This window comes from Urocampus carinirostris, chromosome 4, assembly GCF_059441175.1.
Source record: "Urocampus carinirostris isolate Australia breed hairy pipefish chromosome 4, RoL_Ucar_1.0, whole genome shotgun sequence".
In the NCBI taxonomy this organism is placed as follows: Eukaryota; Metazoa; Chordata; class Actinopteri; order Syngnathiformes; family Syngnathidae; genus Urocampus; species Urocampus carinirostris.
The window spans coordinates 4,530,234-4,552,652 of NC_142352.1; the positions used below are offsets into that span (position 1 = coordinate 4,530,234).

General features: G+C 40.4%; 1 protein-coding gene and 1 long non-coding RNA gene across 4 annotated transcripts in view; one reads left to right on the plus strand and one right to left on the minus strand.

Moving 5' to 3' along the window:
* Positions 1–9,935, minus strand: part of LOC148366697 (uncharacterized) — an 87,537-nt gene extending 77,602 nt beyond the window's left edge. Inside the window, exons 1-2 of one of the 2 annotated variants that reach the window (XR_015850234.1) lie at positions 9,564–9,935; positions 7,177–7,239 (exon numbers count right to left, since the gene is read on the minus strand). This is a non-coding gene — a long non-coding RNA (uncharacterized LOC148366697). The remainder of the gene's footprint in view (positions 1–7,176; positions 7,240–9,563) is intronic. The other variant, XR_015850233.1, reaches the window with a different exon arrangement.
* On the plus strand, positions 9,449–21,950 carry LOC148366698 (homeodomain-interacting protein kinase 1-like). Of its 2 annotated transcripts, none has more exons than XM_088333496.1 (9): positions 9,449–9,863; positions 12,047–12,238; positions 12,311–12,492; positions 13,024–13,147; positions 14,024–14,134; positions 14,230–14,316; positions 14,381–14,574; positions 18,017–18,196; positions 21,279–21,950. In XM_088333496.1, exons 1-9 carry the CDS (start codon positions 9,615–9,617, stop codon positions 21,478–21,480), a joined length of 1,521 nt encoding a protein of 506 aa, XP_088189622.1. In that variant the 5' UTR covers positions 9,449–9,614; the 3' UTR covers positions 21,481–21,950. The 2 variants fall into 2 exon arrangements, with proteins under 2 accessions (XP_088189622.1, XP_088189623.1); XM_088333497.1 differs by having other exon boundaries at positions 18,017–18,214; positions 21,279–21,389.
* Positions 21,951–22,419: the final 469 nt, after the last annotated feature.

Here is a 22,419-nt window from a genome sequence, read left to right on the forward strand (position 1 = left end):
AAATCAGAGCAATTGAATTGAATCATCTATGCAGTGCTAGTTACGCTCAAACATATACTGTATTGATCTTTTCATCTAAAGCCAAAAATGTGATCATTGACTTTAGATTATATATATAAGATTAGACGGAACAACATGCCGAGTGTTGTCGAGAACCGACAGGACACAATAACAGGCCTGTAAACCTGATCTGCAAGCTACAATTACAAAATAAAACAATGATGAACTATGCCTTCGCAGCGGATGTTGCTAGATTTTTACTAGTTGTAAATAAAACATGATGGTTGGTAAGGCTGTATGATTTTGGAAAAAAAACTAATTGAGATTTTCTTTAGACTTGTATTGCAATTTTTATGCACGTTTCGATTTTAAAAGAAAAGTGCATTTTCTTTTATGTGACAACCTAATCATAGTGACAAAAACTTACCTCGCGTTGACGTCATTAAAGACAGAGTAACACTACCAAAATAAAAATAAAATTGCAGTTGAATGAATTGTATATTGACAATAAAGACCAAAGTATGAAGAAATTATAGGGTTTCTCCTTTCAGAGTAGGAAAGCGATTTAGAGAGCAGCTGGCTAGCTGCAAGCTAACACCGGTTTCTGCAATGATTAAAATTCAAGGGTCACGAATCAAGCAGTTTTCCAAGAGTTGTAGCTCACGGGCTTCTGTTTCATGGGTAATGTATCTGGCGTTTTTACCCTAGATATAGCACAAGGCCAGACCTGTACCCTCGCTATTGCTTTCTCTCCCTACGTCGCTTCAGTCAATTACAGGATACGAGAACAATTGAAGGAGTGCCCGCTGGTGACCACCATTTCTTTGCGCTCTTCTGACTTTTCTCTGAGACCGATTAAATTGATGTAATGCAGTGTCATGCTATTACACCATCGCAATACGTCACATTGCAATATCTTTTAGATTTCTGTTAATCGTGCAGCCTAGTGGTTGGTGGAAGTGAACTTAAAATAATGCATGCTTCTCTATTCAAGATCCCAAGACTTCACAGATAAATATGTAAAGTAGATCTATTCAATTAAAGGCCTGCGTGTCACAAGAAGTGTTCCGCTGGTTTGAGAGCGTTCTCCATCCGGGCACCGGTGCTGTGGACTGCCCTTCCCCCTGAGATCCGATCTGCAACCTCAGTGGAAATGTTTAAACCTAAGCTTAAAACTCACTTCTACTCTATAGCATATGAATAACCTAAACTTTTCGTGGACAATATCTCTGTATTATTTGCGATTGCAACATCCTCTGCTGTCTGGTAATCCTGGAAGGGGGATACCTCATGTGCGGTACCTTCTCAAGGTTTCTTCATTTTCCTCATGTTGAGGTTTTTTTAGTTTTTCCTTGCCCTCATGTTGGTTCCAGATCAGGGGATGTTGTAATAATAGTCTGAAAAAATAGTCTGCGTAATCCTGTGAAGCCCTTTGAGACTCTTTGTGATTAAAGGCTATACAAATGAAAATGACTTGACTTGACAAGCATCCCAGAACCAACCCACAAGTGGCACAGACTGTGGTCGACCTAAAATGAATTGCATTCAAAAGATAGCATCTTGTTTTTAAATACCTCATAACACCTACAGCTCCTAAATCAAAGTCAAGGCCCATGGGCCACATCAGGCCCCTGAGATAATTGTGATCCATCAGTATTATTGATATACACCAGGAATTGTTGTGTATTTGTTTTTTGCGGTGCAATATTGCTCATTCCACTTTATTTTACTGTAGTTTAGTGAATGATAGACGTTTGCTATGATTTTTTTTCTTGAAGGTGATTTTAGGCCACTTTTGCAAAATTTTGAAACATAGGGTACTGATGTTTCCTGAATAAAAACGACTCATTTCGTTTAATAGGGATTTTTTTTTATCATAGAAACGTGTCTTTTGTGCCTGTTGAAAATTATAGATTACTGAAAGAGCCATTAGAAAATATTCGCTTTATGTATCCGATCAGATTGGAATATTTTTCTGCTTTTAAGTAGGTTAATTTTGGTTCTCATCAGCACGATCCGCAGGCTGCACCTTCTTTTGTTTTTATTTTGACCTTCCATCCGTTTGACTTTGACACCCATGACCTACAGTATTTCACACTTTCATTGCAACACTAGCCTAGCAGCATTTTGCCTGCCTTGCCGGACATTGTTTTGACGCATGGCTATACATAGTGCTAGTAGTCCACTGTAGCACTAATTTGCATTCGTATATTGGACCTAAGTTAAAAATTGTCTTTAGATTGAGCATGTACAAATATAGAAAGTTGTTTGTGTGGTTTACTCTGAGGTACAAGATCAGTTTAAATAGCCAGGGATTACTTTAGTCCCAGTTCAGCATTTTCAAGAAACCTCATTGTATTACCACCAACAGCAAATCTAATGATATCTATGGATTTTAAAACATTAGCATACAATTGTGAGTAATATCTTTGTGTCCAGCTAAAAGGAAATCAAATGCACACTTGTCACTGTCCACAAGTGCAAGAGGCGGCCGTGGGTAAACATCACACAGACCTTTTCACTTTATCGCGTCAGCTCAGAGGCCAGCATTGATATGGGAGTGCAAGCCTCTTTTTCAGAGGGATTTTTCTGTAAGGAGGTGATTTTGTTCTCTTGGTGTCCATTGCAATACTTTCAGCAATTCCGTTGCTAAGACGAAATCTCATTTCAGCGTTGTGACTGAAAGAGAGGAGGCTTAGAGGGGATGAGAGGCCTCCATAGAAGCCCCCGTGCAAGGAAAATGAGGGTTACACAATTACACACGGTTCCGAAAAAAAAGCCCTCTTCGTAATTGGATCCATTTTAGGGCCTTTAAAGCCCACCTCTTGGAGATAAAAGCAGCCCTAGGTGCAGATTTTATGCTCTCTGTGACCGCAGTCTTATTTCACTCTGGTGTAAAAATAAAAATTGGAGTATCCATCCAAAAGGACATCTTTCCAACACAAACTAATTCAATTTTTAAAAAGAAAAGTTGCTTTTTATCCCTGTCAAATACCTGCCATGCAAACTCAGAAGCGCCATGCTAACACAAAACATAAAATCAGTGTTAGAGGAGCAAAAGTATTATTTGTTTTTTTTAAACACATATATAGATTGAAATACTTTAACTCTTTCAGGGGAAATGGGGTAGGGAGTAGAGGTAGACATTTTAGAATAGAATAGAATAGAATTTACTTTTATTGTCATTCTTTGTAACCATGCACACAGAACAAAATGTCGATACACCTGACCCGTACAGTTTAACTGTCGCGAGCCGATGCAGCCGCAGCCAAACGGGGCGCTGCCATTTTAGACCCATTTGGGAGTCATTAGGTGACCAGACCCCCCAATTCCAACCCTTAATGCCGAGCGCCAAGCAGGGAGGCAATGAGTACCAATGTTGTAAGTCTTAGGTATGACTCGGCCGAGGTTTGAACTAGCGACCTCCCAGTCTCGGAGCGGGCGCCCTACCATCTAGGCTACCGAGCTGGTTTTATCGAACGGGCCGATTATCGGTACCGGCATATTTATTTATTCGACGCGCCGATTATTTGGCTTAACACCGAGCGACTACCAAGCCTTTCCTTCTCCTTCCATCTGTCTCTGATGCTACCCATGCCACGCCTTCTGATTAGATAAGCGTCCGAGGGCGGAGCCCCTGAAGCAGGAAGCTGTCCCCACTCGGCACTGTCCGCAGTCACAGACTGCAGACTAGAACGAGTGTCGAGAATATTTCTCACATTTGTCTTTTTTCTCTTTACCCACCTTTGTGACCACCTTTGACGGAAATGTCGTCAACGTGCAGTGACGCACACGCACAAGCAGACAACACCACTGCAGTGCCTAATTCTGACTCCCCAGCAGAATTCGACTACCCTTCACTTAAACATGCACTCGGTTCTTCTTATGCTTTTTAGTGCTGCACTTCCGGTGGAGCGAGTGCCGCGATCGGCAACTGCAAAACGTGTTTATTAAGAAATATTGTTTGGCGTGATTAAAACAAAAAAGCGATCTTTGTCTATAAAAGAAGGCACTGAAGGTGACCCAATGTGGCTAAACACTAACCATAACTAGTTGTACACAAGTAGGCGTACTAGAGTAGCCAAATTGTGATGCACGTTTATAGTGTGCTGTAGTAGTCTTACTTAAATGCATGCTTATTGTACTTAGTTTTTCCCTGATTGCTGTAACCAGGGCATCATTGTGAATGAGACCCTGGTTTAACAGGATTTCTCCGTGTGAACAAATGTTTGAATTGTATTCAATATCAGACTTTCCTATCTAATGTTTGCAAAGTAAGACACACTGCAAACCTACAGTGGTGTTGTGTGGCTTTGAGAGCCCGGAGAGAATTACCACACATATTAGTCATGTGAAATATTAGTAATATTAGTTGTCTTATTATTTACTGTCAAAGGTTTCAGAGTACAATTAAAGTTATATTTGAATTTATAACAAATATTAATTGTTTCATTTTTAAACATTTCTTACGCCAATTTTTAAGCTTGTGGATATCGGCTACAAATATAGGCTATCGGCTAGAGAGATGGAGATAGAGAGCCCATCCCAAATCATCACAGAGAGATACAGAGAGATATAGAGAGAGATAGATGGATAGATACTTTATCAATTCCCATAGGGAAATTCATAATACTAATAATCGGTATCGGCCCAGAAAAACCCATATCGGTCAATCCTTACTTAGTGGGAAGGCTGGGTGTTGTTTTTTTTCTCTAGAAGCACGCTTATTGCAGTGACTCTCACAAGAGCCTCAGGCAGGGAAAACCTAGCTCGAAGAAAAAATACAACGTATCGAGCATGCTCTTGCTTTGCCTTAGGGCAAAGCTAGGCTATATGCTGACAACGGGCCGCATCCGGCACGCTCAGTATATAACTGGGACTTTGGCATTCATGAAGTCAGAATTAAATGGCAGATTGTTTGGTGCTTAGACAGAAAGAAGAGAGAGGGTGTTATCTGCAGGTAAGGAAAACACGACCAAGAATCAAAACAAGGTCACCTGCATTGAAGCCTCGCCTCAGTACTGAGCTTAAGATAAGCGCAATTTGAATAAAATATTTGGATTCAATTTCATTTATCAAAGATGACTTCACTATAAAATCGAATCATATTATTTTGTATAACCCCGAATTACAAAAAGTATGAAAACAATTGTTGGTGCCAACAGGCAGGGAGTGAAACTTACATTATAGACTAGAGGCTAACTATCAGTTTGTAGGGGTGATTATCTTTCAAGTTAGGCGTGCGGTAGGCCAAATGTTATTTCTCATTCAAATTAATCATGAAATAGCAATCTAAGATTAATGACAAGACAGCAATCATGATTGTGTTAAAACATAATAGCAAGGCAAATGGTCTTGAACCATGAGTAAGCTTCATTACCCCAAGACATATCCAAATGGGGTTTTAAGCGAGGATAATGATGAATCACAAACTGCACGGGATTACTACTAATGCCTGGTTGTTTGCCAAATGAATTTGTGATTGAAATGTGTTCTGACAACAAACTATCACAACAAAGCAAGTTTCTGTCTTATATCTACAGCAGAGGTGTCAACATCATTGAGCTCAGGGGTCACATGGTAAAGAAAAAAAAACATTATTACGTAGGCCAAACTAGTAAATTAATGAAAGAGAGCTGTTTTTTTCCCGGAGTCTCACAATTATATTATTATTCAGGCATGCAAGATTTGATTATGAAACAATTATGGAGGGATTTTTTTTTCTTAAACCAAGACGTTATCCTTTACTTCACCTTCACTCTTGTCGTGTTTAACAACTGTGCATTTGTTTAAAATAAATTCATAGTTACTACCATTTGATTCAGTGGAAGTACTGGAGACTCGAAGGTTAAAATAAATTGCACACAAACACAAATTTAAATGATTGATTTAAGGATTTAAAACTCTTTCTGCTTCTTATTTTATTTTGTATGAAAATGCTTACCTGAACATGGGAACTTTCCTTTCATATGCATCAAACAAAAGAGCTAAAGCTTCTTAAAACGCCTGCAAAGACACTCAGGTGCTATTGTTTTTAAATTTTGTATTTTTCATATTGCCTTAAACAGCTCGTCACTAATGTTTATTTTGAGTAAAATAACACCGGGATGGGTTTCCTCCAAGTTCTCCGGTTGACTAAAGGTATTCAGCAAATTCATGTTTTGGATGTATTAAGTTTTGGGAATGGTTCCTAGCTTTAGCAACCCAATAACTTCTGCTTGTTGCCCTCAGGCCGCAGGTACAGAACTCTAAGGTGGAAGCGGCTACACTTCAGTAAAAGCGCTGTCTCTTTTGCTATTGCTGCACTTAACGGTCTTTAATAATCTTATCCAGTCATCTGCATGTGTGATGTCCTGTGTATTGTTCATCATTGTCCTTGTTTTAGGTTTATCTGGCAGGTCTGTAAAAATATTTTGCTACTAGGGACAATAAAGGTTTATCTATCTAGCCTCGATCAAGCGGATATATTTAAACTGCAACCTAATTTTCTAATGAGCATCTCAGCCTCCCAGGCCACAGAAACTGCGGCCCATGAGTTTGGCACATGTAATCCACAGTATATGCTTTGCAATGCAATCGATAATTCGGGATACACGTGGAATTTTTACGTTTTAAAAATTCTGTATTCTAAAAAATACAATTATTTCAAATTAACACTAAAGGTGAGGTTTCTTAGCTTGAGATGTCTTTAAAAATTTAAGATTACATTTCTGCTATATTAAGTATGTGTTAACAATACCCACCTGACTTCAAAGAGCCTTTATAAAAACACCGATCTGCTTTTATCCTACTTTTACCCTCGGTGTCACATTACGCTGGAGAAAAGAAAATGAGGGGGATGGGGCCGTTTTCTTTTATTCAATGTTGAAAATTCAAATTCAAAATGTTTATTGTCATATGCACAGTAAAGAACCAAGATTCCCTGCAAAATGAAATTCTTACTTTGCTGTCCACACAGTTGCCAGCGTAATAAAACTAAGAAACTATATACATGTATACATAAAATAATATTACTAGTATTAAAAAGATAAAAATACCAGATTAACTCAAGATGAGTTAAGGCAATAAGATAAAAATAAAAACGGTGAAAGTAAGAAAAAGACTGTTTTAAATACAGTCCAAAAGAGTTTATCAAAAGAGTTTATTTGAGCGCATCGAAGAATTTTACATACTTACACGCGCATCAAAAGCCGGAAGGTAGCATCATCCAGTACAATATTCTGAAGTTACGGACACCACCTTTAGAGAAAAAAAAATATACATTCAATTATTCTTTAATTCAATATAATAATCAAAATAGTAATCAATAATTTCTAATGTAGAGGAATTACTATAGATGGGCTGAAACCAACTTAGGAAATAACCCTTATCATATACCTCCAAAAAATTGATACAAAAGTATCAGAAACCTCAAATATTTGCATCAAATAACAGCAACGTGATTGGTAAATAGAGATAATGATGCAATCAGTATACAAATACTAAATATTAGTCAAAATAAAATGTATTATATGTTTTTTATATAATGATAATTGAGGTCAGCCTCACACTGATGTTTTCTTCTGTTGTCTTGTCCTGCTCATCTTCGAATCAATTTCGGAACCCTATTAGTACGAATTCAAAATGGGTTCTTGCAAATTTCAAGAAAAAAAAGAAAACAACAAGATGCATGATTTTTATTTTATTTTAATTATACTTCAACCATTTACTTGATGCACGACTACTGACAATTGAACATGCATGCCTTGTCCACCAGTATTTTATCACAACCTAGCTAGAGACAAAACAGTTAAGTTGGGGGCGACAGTAGCTCAGGAGGTAGAGCGCTCGTCTTGGGATCCTAGTTCGAATCCCGGCTCGTCCGTGTTACATGTCGAAGTGTCCTTGGGTAAGACACTGAACCCCTAATACCCCCAATTAGCAGGTTAGCGTCTTACATGGCTTTAATACAAGGCCGCTATTGGGAAATGTGGAGCACATTGTAAAGCGCTTTGGAAAGTCATGGACTTGAAAAGCGCTATATAAATGCAGATCATTTCATTTCTTTTTAGTTTGAATGTAATTAAATTGATCAAATCCAGTCTTTAAGAGCTCGCTACAAACATAACTCTTACTAACTTAATAACTGTAACCGTTTATGGAGTCATTTATAAAATAAAACAAAATCTACATATTGGACAAAGTAAATAAAACATTTTCAACAAAAGAGATAAAAATTAAAAGTGTATTTGTGTGCATATACAAATCCAACATTATCTTCCTCTCACTCCTACAATTTTTTTTTAAAATCATACTTTTGTGAGGCTGGGAAAGGATTACAACATTTACTTTCAAAAGACGTCTCTACTTACAAATATTTCAGGTAACAAAGCTACTCCCAGAACAAATACAATTTGTAAGTAGAGGTACCACTATACTTCCTTTTCACCCTTCTATATTATTTTTGCAGTTTTAAAATATGTCATATGAACATTGAATAGAATTAACTCCTTGAGAACTATTTAATATTCTACTGAATATGACGACAGTGAGATATATACCTCAAAAGGTTAATATTTTGGTTTTGGTTTGAACAAATTTATAGACACTTTTAACAGTAAATAAACAATGTGAGGTTCAGGGTTGGGTAGGGTTACTTTAACTGGATTACTTTTGGATGACTCCAATACCAAATATGCTAAAAAAGACAAAAGAAACTAAATATGAATAAAATGATGACTCACAACACGTGGTAAGCTTTCTCTCCTGGCTTTGATCTCTGGCAAAACTAACATAAAATGCGACAGAAACAAAATGAAAATAAATCCAAACAGCTTGCCAACATCATTTTTGCCATTCCATGTATTCCGTTACTCCCCAAGCCTGCACAAAATTTGGTCATTGTATTCATATTTAGTTTCTTTTGTCTTTTATTAGCATATTTGGTATTGGAGTAATCCAAAAGTAATTGAAAGTAATCAAGTTAAAGTAACCCTACCCAACCCTGGTGAGGTTTAAACAATTTTTCTCGACACTTTTAACAGCAATTAAGCATATTCACAATTTCATTATATCATATTCCAAAAATATGAGGTTTTATCGACACTTTTAACAGCAATTAAACACATTCACAATTTCATTATATCATATTCCAAAAATATGAGGTTTTATCGACACTTTTACAGCAATTAAATACATTCACAATTTCAGTATATCATATTCTAACAATATGAGGTTTGAGCAATTTTTATCGACACTTTTAACAGCAGTTAACCAATGTGTGAAGGGCAATACTATTGTGCAATTAGCAACATGATAACAGCTAATGACATGTTACATAAAAGATACGCAATCCGTTCCACGCCATCTTCGATGGTGAAAATCTAAATGTACGTGTTATTTATGATTATTTTTATAATCGTTCGTCACAAAACGAGAGCCGCCTCGAGTGGGCAGAAGTCACCCACCGCAGACTTCGAGGCCTTTCCACTCGCTCCCGTAAACGTGACGATAATGTCACGCTACAACCTTCACCACGACGGAATAAAGCACATGAAATTCATAAAGAGCTACTCCATTCTTACACGCGTGGCTGAAGGTTCTTCCACAACAGCGAGAGTCGACCAGGACGCCTCATGTCCTCCACTGAAGACTCGGACGACCGCTTGGTCCTCACCACTATGGACTCGTCCGGGTATGAAGACTACCAGTTTTCACCAGGAGCCCAAATTAATTCCAAGTCGTCTGGCTATGACGTGCTGTCGGTGCTGGGTCATGGCGCCTACGGGAACGTGGTAAAATGCCGAAGGACCGCCGACAACAGGACGGTGGCGGTGAAGACGATAAAGAACCACGGGACGTCAGCAAAACGGGCCATTTTCGAGGTGGGCGACGTATCTTGGTTACCTGCCCCTACATACGACGTTTTAAAGATACGAACGGGAATGGCGTGATAATGCAGCGTCTTTGTGGGTTACCCTCTAGCAGTGGTGGGTAGGGTTACTTTAACTGGATTACTTTCAATTACTTTTGGATTACTCCAATACCAAACATGCTAATAAAAGACAAAATAAACTAAATAGCACCCCCTCGTGAGGACAAGCATTTGGGAAAAGAATTGATCCTTTAATTGCATTGTCCAAAAATAATAATAAAAATGATATTTTTTTTGTTCACGGCCTGGAAAGGGATGGGCGCCACCAGGGTGTACTTGCCCAAGATACATGAAAGGACATGGTGTTCCAACAACTAAGTTGGTAAAGAGAGCCGTGGACAGTAAATTTTTCATTAGATGGGCAGCAAGGCGGCGCAGTGGTTAGCGCGTGTGCGGCACAGTTTTGAGGTCATGAGATTGAACCTCCTGTGTGTAGTTTGCACGTTCTCCCCGTGTTTGCGGTTTCCTCCCACGTTCCAAAAACATGCATGTTAGGTTAACTGGCCGGTCCCAATTGTCCCTAGGTGTGAATGAGCGAGCGAATTGCCTGTCCCTGTGTGCCCTGCGACTGGATGGCAACCAGTTCAGGGTGTCCCCTGCCCACTGCCCGAAGATAGCTGGGATGTGCTCCAGCACCCCCGCGACCCTACTGAGGATAAGCGGTGCAGATAATGGATGGATGGATGGATTATTATTGAGGTTTTTTTTAAAGGCAAATATTGTAGGCTACTTTTTGTGGTTAGAATTTAGCTAGAAGTACTAAATTCTGCCTACTGCCCAGTACACCCACCACTTAGCAGAACTGTACTATGCCCCACGAGCTAAATGCGCAGCCATGTGTGCTGGTTTTTATTTCTCTATGCGCATGTGTCAGCGGAACAAGTTGACAAGAGCCTGTAAATGGCAAGTGCAATTTTTATTACCATGTTCAACTGCAGCAGAGCATCCCAACTGACTCAGACTTGTCACTCTATTTTATTTTACGACTGCTACCTTTCAACAACGATGACTTGTTTTACAGTTGAATGCAATGTGCAGTAGATCTGCTGTCAATTTTTTAAATTTGTTATTCAGATATTGGCAGATTATGCACGAAAATAGACAAAATTAATTCACAATGACGGATTTAGTTCTTATCACTCTTAAGTAACAGTAGTGATTAAGAATCTATCTATTTACCCTGGTCATATCCCTCGAGAGGGGTGACCGACAAGACAGACAAACACATACAAAAGCAAAGAAAATTTTAAAAAAGGAAAAAGTAGAAAAAAACACACACAAAAATGTTTGGACCATGGCCAACCCAAATGCCCAAACACCCAAACAAGTTAAGCACCTCGGCACCCAAGTCGGTCATCTTTCTTCCCTCCAGATTAAACGGGACCAGGGATGGGTAGAGTTATTTTAACTTGATTACTTTCAATTACTTTTGGATTACTCCAATACCAAATATGATAATAAAAGACAAAAAAAACCTAAATATGAATTAAATTATGACTCACAACACGTGGTAAGCTTTCTCTCCTGGCTTTGATCTCTTTGATCTCCGGCAAAACTAACATAAAATGCGACAAACAAAATGAAAATAAATCCAAACAGCTTGCCAACATCATTTTTGCCGATCCATGTATTCCGTTACTCCCCAAGCCTGCACAAAATTTAGTAATTTTATTCATATTTAGTTTCTTTTGTCTTTTAGTATATTTGGTATTGGAGTAATCCAAAAGTAATTGAAAGTAATCAAGTTAAAGTAACCCTACCCAACCCTGAATGGGACACAAGAAAGTGGCCATGTAACTCGGATCAGGGTGACACAACACACTCTTCTGTTCAACGGCAGGGCCCGACAACTTTCACCGGTTTACCCCTGCCGCATCATACAGGTGCCCTGCCCATCCCTTAGAACGCGTCCAACATCCCACTCTCCTTTCACAACACCCCTCCAGTCATTCCTATCAACAACAAGAGCTCTACCTTCCACTATATATAGACTTCTTTCCTGCAGTGCTCTCATAACACCATCCATCCACGTCAATTGCGGCCTCCCTCTTGGTCTCCTTCCATTAAGATGGATTAAGAATAATTTTACTAAAATGGATGCATCTTCTGTTCCACTTGTGTTTTCTTTAATAGATACTTGCCATGTTAAAAACCAAAAAGATGGATGCAGGCAAAGGCCACCTTGTGAAATGGAACAGCATCTTCAGCATCACCGGCCACATTTGCATCGAGTTTGAGTTGTTGGACAAAAGTCTGTATGACTTTTTGAAGGAGCGAAATTTCAGTCCTCTTCAGTTAAAGGAAATCAGGCCAGTGATCTACCAGGTATAATTACCTCATGAAAATAACAGATTTGCTACTTTATTATGTTGTCTGACATATTTGGATGACTTTTAGCTGGCAGACATGTTGGACCACTTTAAAGATTCTCAGATTATACATGCGGACCTTAAGATGGAGAACGTGATGCTGGTCGACCAGGTGCAGCAACCATACAAGATCAAGTTGATCAACTTTGGTCAGGCTGCGAAAACTTCCACCTCCAAACAGGGCTCTCTCATTCCGACACTCCCTTATCGGTGAGTCAAAAAGAAAATGAAGATAGCAGAATGCTCCTTTGACACTACAAGAAAGCATAATTTTAGGTTATGGGAACAGATGTGGTCGAGATCAAAACAGATCGTAACAGGAGACTAACAGGAGCAAAAAACAGGACAGGCGAAAAGGGCTTACCTTGTAAAAACAGAGATTCGCAGACGGACCGACAAAAGGGGACTGACAGGACAGAGTTTAAATACTGACAGGGACCCAATCTGTCAACAAGCTGCAGCTGGCGTCACACTGGCCACATTGGCCAATTGGGCGCCTTGGCAACCGTGACATGGGCGGGGCCAATTGGGCGCCATGGCAACCGTGCCAAATCCTGTATTTGTCATGGCAGTGTTTACAAACCACATCACATATATGGACAACAAATTAAGGTTAAAGCAAATTTTAGGGCTACCCGTCCAAAACTTGTAGGATAAGCACAAAAAGCCAAAACAATCGTATGTTAAATTAAATTCTAAAGAAATCTAGACACGATCAATGGTACATATTTCTTTCTACAGTTCTCCTGAAGTCCTGCTGGGTGCACCATTCACGGAAGCCATAGACGTCTGGTCAGTAGGCTGCATTGCTGCATTTTTATACATAGGCGCACTGCTTTACCCTGGAAAGAGTGAATACGACATGGTAAGTACAACAATATGTTGACCTTTCTTTGAACTGGGCTTATTGGCAAATTTATTTCTGTGTAAAAATAAATTGCATCATCATGTGCTTGGACTATTGCAGGGATGTCAAAATCAGTTTTGCCCTGGAGCCAAATGCAGACTTTCTGTCTGAGGCGGGCCTGGTCAGTAAAAGAATGTGAACCCCAAATTGTTAGTATTGTTTTTCAGTATTGTGCTTTATCATTCAGCCTACTTTAGTAAGCTACCCTGCATGTTATAATCACTAATGGTGTTGTGGAATGTGGATAATAACTAATGATAAGTATGTAGGCATCTGGTGAAGGTCGTGGGATGACGTTGTTGCAGGAGGTCACAAGCTGATATGCCGAGGGGAGCCGGGGCAGACGACCTTCACGAGATATCTTAACTTTATAATCTATAAAGACCAATGTTGAACGTCTGGAACTTTGAACGCGTCCTGAATGCAATAAAGCGTGTTCCCTTTTTGCCATATCTACTCTCTGCGTATATTTTGGGGCGACGCCCAACGACGTTCAGTTGAAAACATGTTTTTTAAGTTTGCCTTTGGATGTGTTAACTGGTGTATTTAGGCTGTCGAGTAACCAACCACTCACCAGGCTATACAATCTCAACACTGTCCTCTAGCGCTTGGAGAGAGCATTTGGTTTGCATTTATCATAACTTTTGACAGAGAGGACGTAGAGACTCGCTTCTTCTCAAAAGTTCACAGCGGGTTGGATTGAATTATACAACGGGCCAGATCCCGCTCTCAGGGCGAATTTTTGACATCCCTGGTGGCTCCCATTGCCTATGGTAGAGAATTGGATGGATTACTTCAAATAGTATTATTAAAGTTGGTGTCATATTTCATCAGATTAGGTACATTGTGGAGACTCAAGGCCAAATTCCAGATAACGTTTTAGAAGCAGGACTGCAAACCAGCTCCTTCTACAAGATGGAGCAAGATTTCAAATGGAAACTTAAAGTGGGTTTCTGTCATTGATTTGTATTTGTATTATTGGTACCAAGTGAGTTAAATTAAACAGCTTCCCGGGTTTACCTTCAACCTTGTCGTTTCAGACACCAGAGCAGTACCAGAAAGAGACATCCTTAGTACCTAAGGAGACCAGACGCTTTAAATTTCGCTCTCTTGACCGTCTTCTTCATGTAAGCAGTCAGGTATACATTTTCAAAACATTATCAACAAGTGACCTGCGCAACCATTATTTAGTTCCAGCCAGGAATCCTAAACACCAGGCACATTGCCAACAAAGCGGCCAAGACGACTGATGTGCAAAAGTTTGTGGAGCTACTGAAAGGATTGCTGCATCTTGATGCCGCCCAACGTCTGACACCACGCCAGGTGCTGGAACATGACTTCATCACCATGTGCCACTTGGAGCCGCTTTGTGACACCAGCTCTCAGTAAGACAATACTTGGAGTCTCTAATGTCCATGATGGTGTTTGAAGTCTGAAACATAAAAAAAAAAATCTGGTTATATTGGTATAGTGTATTCAATATTTGCAATGTTACACCTATGAAGTGCTCATTTTAAAACCGAATTTTAAGTTTTCATAAGCTTTAAAACTTTTCTATGTAGATAGAATTTTTAACTGCCAAATGTGGCTGTAAGCAAGATGGCATATTCCCATCTCTATGTACATATTATGCACATGACATCAGATAGATTGATAGATACTTTATTCATCCCCGTAGGGAAATTCACACTTCCAGCAGTATCCTTGTGTTGATCATTAATAGATTAACAGGATGGCCTTGGGGTGCTGTGTTGTAGTTTAGCAACAGCGGAGTGGATGACGTCACACGCTAAGCCAAAAGTTCGACGTCCCTGCAGCAGATGGAATTCTTTGTGTTTACATGCCCAGGATTACACCACATTGTGTTCATGTAGATAGCGAGTCCGCCTCCTCTCCGCTTCCCGCAGGCTTTTGTGTCTCTGTCTGCCCTAACAGCGCTGAAGCCGGGTAGCTCCACGTTAGCGTCCGGGATGCTAGACGTGAAACACAGCAAACTGCACTCCCTGTGCGCTTTGATGTTTTTCACCAGCACAGCCAGTTGGTAGAGAGTTCACATTTCCCATGATTATGGACGGTACCGAAGGCGTATATTGCCGCTAGCCGCTTAGCCTTCACCTTAGCTCCGGCGATATGGCCCCCTCATCACACCGGCACAAGAATTCTTCAGGGCAAGGAGTTGATTCCTCAAATAAACGCATTTTTGTGCGTTAAAACCCATAACCATCAGATAGAAAGTAATCCAAAGAGTAGTTGTGAAACGGGACAAAAAACACAGAAGATAGAAGCAGACAATAAAAACAATAAATCACAAAAAGAACAAAATAACACGGAGCTGCTGGAAAGGCTGCCGCTCCTGCCTATGATGTCATATGCCAAAGCAGGAAAGTTGAACCTTACATACACCCTGAAAAATATTTCTCAGGGCAAGGGTCGAGAACCTTTTTGACCCAAAGTGCCAAGAAAGCGAAAATATTTGGATTTTTTTTTGGGTGGGAAAGGACCCGCACCATATATTAAGACAAAATTCATTAAGACCAACAAACCCGCTTTCCAGACAAAAGCTAATTCTTCAGCACATTTTATTTCAATGTGTGACTGAAGTCCCATTTCAATATAAATATACCACTTAAAATTCCCCCCCACAGTTACTCAAGAGTGCTGAAGCTCATTTTGAACCTCGTTGTTGTCCTAAATAATAGTTTTAAACAAAGTGCGAGCAAAGTTCTTTCGTAAAAATTTCACCAAATACTGCAAACAAGATATATTTACTTTCAGCGCAGAGAGCGCTGGGCGGGGGGAGAAGGGAGTGCACTGTGTTTATACAGCTCTGCCCATCCACACCGCTCACGCAATCAAATTGCCCTGGGTGGTTTGCTAGCATTTTTGTGTGTTTACAGTTTGTTTTGTGGGTTTTCACTATAAAGTGTCTTGACAGTGAACATTGTTGTTGTTTCTATATAAGATTATTTTGCGACATACAGCCAAAACAGGGTCTGTTGATGTGACGGCGTGTCTTTAAACTGCAGTTGAGACGTGCCCTAAATATACTGGACCAAACCATTTATAAGCAAGGTTGTTTCCCGGCTTTGGTCGCGCAAATATATGTGAAAATATATATTCGCACTTATGATGATTAGAATGATGCTGAAAATATTTGCCCTAGTTATATTTTATCTCTGAGCTAGATGTCCTAATGAAAAGAGCCATATATGGCCTATGTGCCGTAAGTTTTCGACCTCACGCTAAGAGTACAGAAAAAGTACCCATTGTGTCATGAATGGTAAAAATAAAGTTATTGAAAATATTAGATAGATTGATACTTAATTCATCCTCGTGGGGAAATTCACACTTCCAGCAGTATCCTTGTGTTGAAAAATAAAATAATAAAATAGAGATATAGAATACAAAAATACCCAATTTAACATTTTGCTATAGAGTATTTAAATAGTGCTATGGAAAATACACACTGTAATAAAAGTAGGGTAATATGCAAATGTGGGGGTGGGGTTTAATGTGGGCTTTTACTCCCCCGGGTGGATTTAAAGAGCCTCATGGCATGAGGAAGAAATTATATCCTCAGTCTGTCCTTGGAACAAGACTGTGACAGCAGTCTGTCGCTGGCGCTGCTCTTCTGTTTGGAGATGATACCGTTTAGTGGATGTGATGAATTGTCCATGATTGACCGCAGCTTGTTCAGTGCCCGTCTCTCAGCTACAGTTGTCAAGTTAATATATTGAAATACCGTAAATTCCGGACTATAGAGCGCACCTGATTATAAGCCGCACCCACCACATTTTAAGAGGAAAACCGATTTTGTACTTACACAAGCCGCACCTGTATATAAGCCGCATGATGTAACACAAACACAAAATTAACCCAAACCTGACTTTAAGCCCCGCGATTGAAACTAAATGTCCTTCATTAAAGCCCACAGTCCAAAAATCACAGCCGGCAAAATGAACGGAAAATGATACCGGTACTTAAGGTTTGATGCAGAACTGCAGAGTCCGGGTCGCGTTGAAAGTAATCCAAGGAAAAAAGTGTATATTTCTAAAGGTAAGGGTGGGAAAAATATATATCCACTAAATATAAATCTCATGACGGACAGACCTTTTCGTTTCATAAATCTAAGACACCACGACGGTCCTCCTTTAAGATCCGCAATTTTCTTTTCAGTGGCGATTGTTTTTGCCTTCAGTCTGAACTGCACAGTCGAAACACCTCGGCCATCTGCTCTCTGTGTGTTCACCCAGTCTTCTAGAAGGTCTTCCAGTTCGGGTCACCTAGTTTTCTTACCTGGGAAAGCTTTTTACATTTCACCAGTTCTTCCCGCTGCCGTTTCCAACATCTCACCATCGATTCGTTTATGCCAAGTTTACGTGCAGTAGCTCTTTTTCCTTCTTTATCGGACTGCTCGATTGCTTTTAGCTTGAAAGCTGTGTCAATCTAAAAAAAATCTTTCCTTTTGTGCTCGAGCGCCGCTGGCAGCCGTTAGAAAAATTACATAAATTGGCCGCATCACTGAATAAGCCACAGGGTTGAAAGTTTGGGGAATAAGTAGCGGCTTATAGTCCGGAATTTACGTAATTTTAACTACGTTGTAGTTCATGAATAATTGGAGCGCTCTACATGCCACTCCCAGAACGTGGTCTCACAGGTGGATATTGTACTGAAGAGTATTGAAGAGTACTGTATAAGCCCCGCACATGATTTGAATTGCATTGTTGCTATGCGGACACCGCACCGCGTTGGTTCCTTAGTCAATGTGAATCCGGTTCAAGGTTTACTCACAAAACTGATACAAATAAATGTTGTCTTGTTTTGCAGCGCTGAATCATGCTTTCAAGTCATGTCCGTGTGCTCCAACAAGACGGCGCTTCGATCGCCTGGTGGAAAAGGGTACGACCTGTGGGCACTGAGTGAGCCGCAAGAGGACGAGCTGTATTGCAGCCTCGTGTCACCTGAAACCTATAAAATCCTGGCACAAGATCAGCGATCAGAACCAAGGTGACATCAGGGATGGCGGTAAACAGAAATCCACTTCATTTGCAAGGACTCATTTTAGACTCACTAAAGGAACGGTAGTGGAGCTTTGGTCACACTCAACAGTCTTGGATGAAAGTAACACCCAACCAATCTCATGCAAAGTCTCACGCTTTCCATCCTAGCAGTGTTTTGGATCCAAAACCTCAGTTCACAAGCATTTTACTTACGGAACAAGACTGCCACTGTGTTTCTAATTCTTGTAGGGTGGAAACTTATATTGGTATGACTGTAACTGACTTATTCTTCATTATAGTCAAGTCAAGTCAGGTGTATTTGTATAGCCCTTAATCTCAGCACGGATCAAAGACTATTGCAAACTATTATTACAGACTATTATGACACCATCCCCTGATATTGTCGACATGAAATATAGGTTATTCATATGCTATAGTGTAGAAGTGCGTTTTAAGCTTAGATTTAAACATTTTCACTGAGGTTGCAAATCGAATCTCAGGGGGAAGAGCATTCCACAGCACAGGGGCCCGACTGGAGAACGCTCTCGTACCTGCGGATTTCTTCTTGGTTCTTGGGATCACTAGTAGACCAGCATTTTCAGAGCGAAGGCTCCGGATCGGGACATAGATGGAAATTAAATCTGAAAGTTATGAGGGAGCAAGTCCATGCATGATTTTGTATACTACAAACAGAACCTTAAAATCACATCTTAAGCTAGCAGGGAAGGCTTTTGATTTTGGACTTTGGAAGACCGGAGAGTAGTGCATTACAGTCATCGATGCGGGAGGTCACAAACGCATGAATTGTAATCTCCGCATCCGACTTGAGACAGCATAGGGCAAATTTTAGCAATGTTGCAAAGATGGAAAAAAGCTGTTCTAGTAATATTCCTAACCTGTGTTTGAAAGGACAGACCAGGGTCAAATACGACACCTACATTTTTGACTGAGTCACTCTGGGTGATATTGCATTTGTCACAGTTTTTGAGAACAAGTCACGGCATTTAGATGGACCAATAACTGACATTTCGGTCTTTTCAGAGTTAAGGCACAAGAAGTTGAGTGACATTCATTCTTTTATCTCAGTGAGGCAGGCCTCCAAATTTCCACAGTTTAGTGTGGCAGATTCCTCTATCGGAAGATATAGTTGAGTGTCATCTGCGCAGCAATGGAAACTGATTATACTATATACTATACTATGTCAAACAAAACTAGTTTTGTGGAAGAGTGCAGCCCAACACCAGAGAGCATGTCAGTGACGTAGTGGTGATCACTGCTAATACAAAGTAAACGTTCAGCGCCCTCTTGTCCATTGGTAAGTGCACTCTTGCACATCTGATAGCTAATAACAGAGCCATTTAATGGACCGATAACGTTCACAGCTGTGTCCTCGTCTTCATTCCACCCTCACCCTTCCGTCTTCCTAGCCTCAACTCGGCCTTCCGTCTCCTTCGCCTAGCCCTCTAATCCCCCTATAAAATCTTATTCGGCATCTGCCATTGTTACAGGAAATGAACAGTCCCCCAAACACGTTTCTTGATGAACACAATGTTTCATCACTTTGGTGCCCATGCGTCTAATTTGTGTGCAAGGAGACTTGGTGGTGCTGGTGCACTGGAGGCTTTGCAGATGAATAGTCCGTGCCTGGGAGCTGCTTAGTGCATGGCACACATGGGACTAGCTGGCTGTGTTGCAATGCGACAGCTGGTTTGACTACAACTGGTGATATATTATGCAAATGAGAGAAAATCTTCATCTTGGATTTTAGTTCCATCAGACACACATCCAGACCTCGTAGCGAATACATGGAAGGAGATAGAAGCGGTGACATATTTCAGAAATTCTGCAAAGTGATTAGAATGTTGCAAATTATTTCACACTGTCCCTTGGTCTGTGATCAATGTTGTTTAATCCGGACACGCATTTATTTCCTGCCGCCTTTGTCTGTCGGCCATCTTTTGAGTGTCAGATGTTCTATCTGTTGGTCTCTCAGTTGGGAATCCTTTGCTTCAGAGTAAAATCATCTGTAAAATCTGAAGCTTTTTCTCTGCCAATTGTTTGGACTTTGTTGACTGTCCAACTAGAGCCGGTTCTTCCAGCAATAGGTCCATATGTCTGGCATGAGGGGTTTTTGATCCGTCCAGCCATCTGTTTTCAAGCAGTTTACCCATGCCCTGTCCGACTTATTTAGGACATTCTATTCACTTCTAGATTATTTGTTGGTCCATATGTCAGTTATTTGACATTTTTCTTTTCCACTAATTTTTGGTCAGTTGTTTGGTTATATATGTTTTTTTGGTCTTTTTTTTTGTCAATCCATTCAGTTATTTGTGGCATTTTATCCACGTACTGTCACAGTTGCCATGGCGCCCAATTGGCCCAGCCCGTGTGGCGCCAGCTGCAGCTCATTGACAGATTGGCTTTCCGTCTAGTCAAGCTCAGTGCTCTCATTCTTCCTTTGTCAGTCCGTCAACGAACCTCTGCCCCGTTTCCTGTTGGTATTCCCGTCCGGTTTTGTTTTTCGTTTATTTTTGTCCCGTTTAATATCAGTTTCCAGTTTCGTTCCCATCTATTTTTGTCCCGTTTATTGTTCTCTCCAGTTTTCGTTCCCGTCTAGTTCGTCCTGTTTATTTTCGATATCCTGTGCCATCATCTATCCTGTCTGTCCCGTCCTGTCCGGTATCGACCCCATCTGTCTGATATCTACACGGGAAATTGGTATTGATCTCGTCGGCCTCTGGCTTCCTATCATTTCACGCCAAACTGCTGCCTAACATGCATGACTCCCCATTTCCCGTAAAATAAAAGGCTTGTGTGAGAAACGTCTCGCGTTTGGGTCCTGATCCTGTTCTGGTTCTTGACATGTATCTATTAAAATAATGATGCAATGATTCCTATCTCAATATGGCAGTAACGTTGACAAATTGCTTTGGATGTCTACCTCAGGATTTTTGAATATTTGTAGTAGATCGGGGAAGTGAGTAGCCTGGGCTGTCTATCAAAAGTGTTGGAGAAAACTTCTGCTATTACCTATGTCATACGTGCCCCTTCAGTTACTCCAGATTTGACCTCTGTTGTCATGATTACAGATTGGAATCACCTGTGCCCGCTCATTTGTCGCCAGTCGCTGCGGGCTATCTAATTGGCTCCCTGTCCCTTTTTAAGCCCGGTCCTGTCACTCCACTTTTGTCAGTCCGACTGCAAACCTCTGTTAATACAAGGCAAGCCTTTTTGAGCCTGACTCCGGCCTGTCCCGTTTTTGCTCCCGTTTTTCCACCCGTCCGTTCCTGATCTCACCGTTTGTCTCCGGCTACGACCCGTTTTTGATCCCGACCACGTCTGCTCTCCCGTCCCAGCTTATGACCCGTTTTTGATCCCGACCACGTTTTGCTCTCCTGTCGACCTGTTTTTCCATCCCTGACACCGCCATCTCCCGCTACGGAAGATCCAATTCCATATTCGGATCACGATCCGATTGCGAGAGCGACTTGATTCCCGCCTCTAGCAAGCACCAGATCGCGGGCGCTGCCCTTACTCTCTCTATCTCAATGAACTTGTGAGAAACGTTACGCGATTGGGTCTACCTTTTGTTCTGGACGTGACATCTGTTCATTTATTTCTACACAATTAGGCATTTGGGATCAAGCGTGACTTAGAATGTGCCACAACTTTTTGTCTGAAAAATATGTGACATTTAATAAATGAAACAGTGGAACCCAAATGTAATCAATACGAGTATCTGTAATAAATGTTGAATACACTTTTTGGTTTATTTTTGAAGCATTCCCATATCAATGTGTGTGTGTGTTTTCTTTTGGGGGTTGGGCGCAATGTTCCCTCTAATTTTCCAGGGGTCTGAGCATTCACACAAATTCGGTGAGCAACGCTTGAAACAACAGTGAGCAACCATAATTCCAAGTGTGGCAAGATAATTAATTAGCAAACATGTCCAAAACTTGACATCAAGTTACATTTTGCTGAGTTTCCGGCAATGCAAAATTATTTTTCTCTTTTGAATGAATTGACTCATGTACTATTGCAAAGGTTGTACGGCCTAAAAACGTCGTTTGTTCTTACAATTCTTTCACAAGATATCCATTTCTTTTTATTTCTTGATATATTTTGTCGCATAATATTAACATTTTTGGGGGCTTATTGAGTCAGTTGTAAGATACAGAACTGTACTTAATCACATTTTTTAGTGGAAGTACAATGTTGGCAACAAGATTC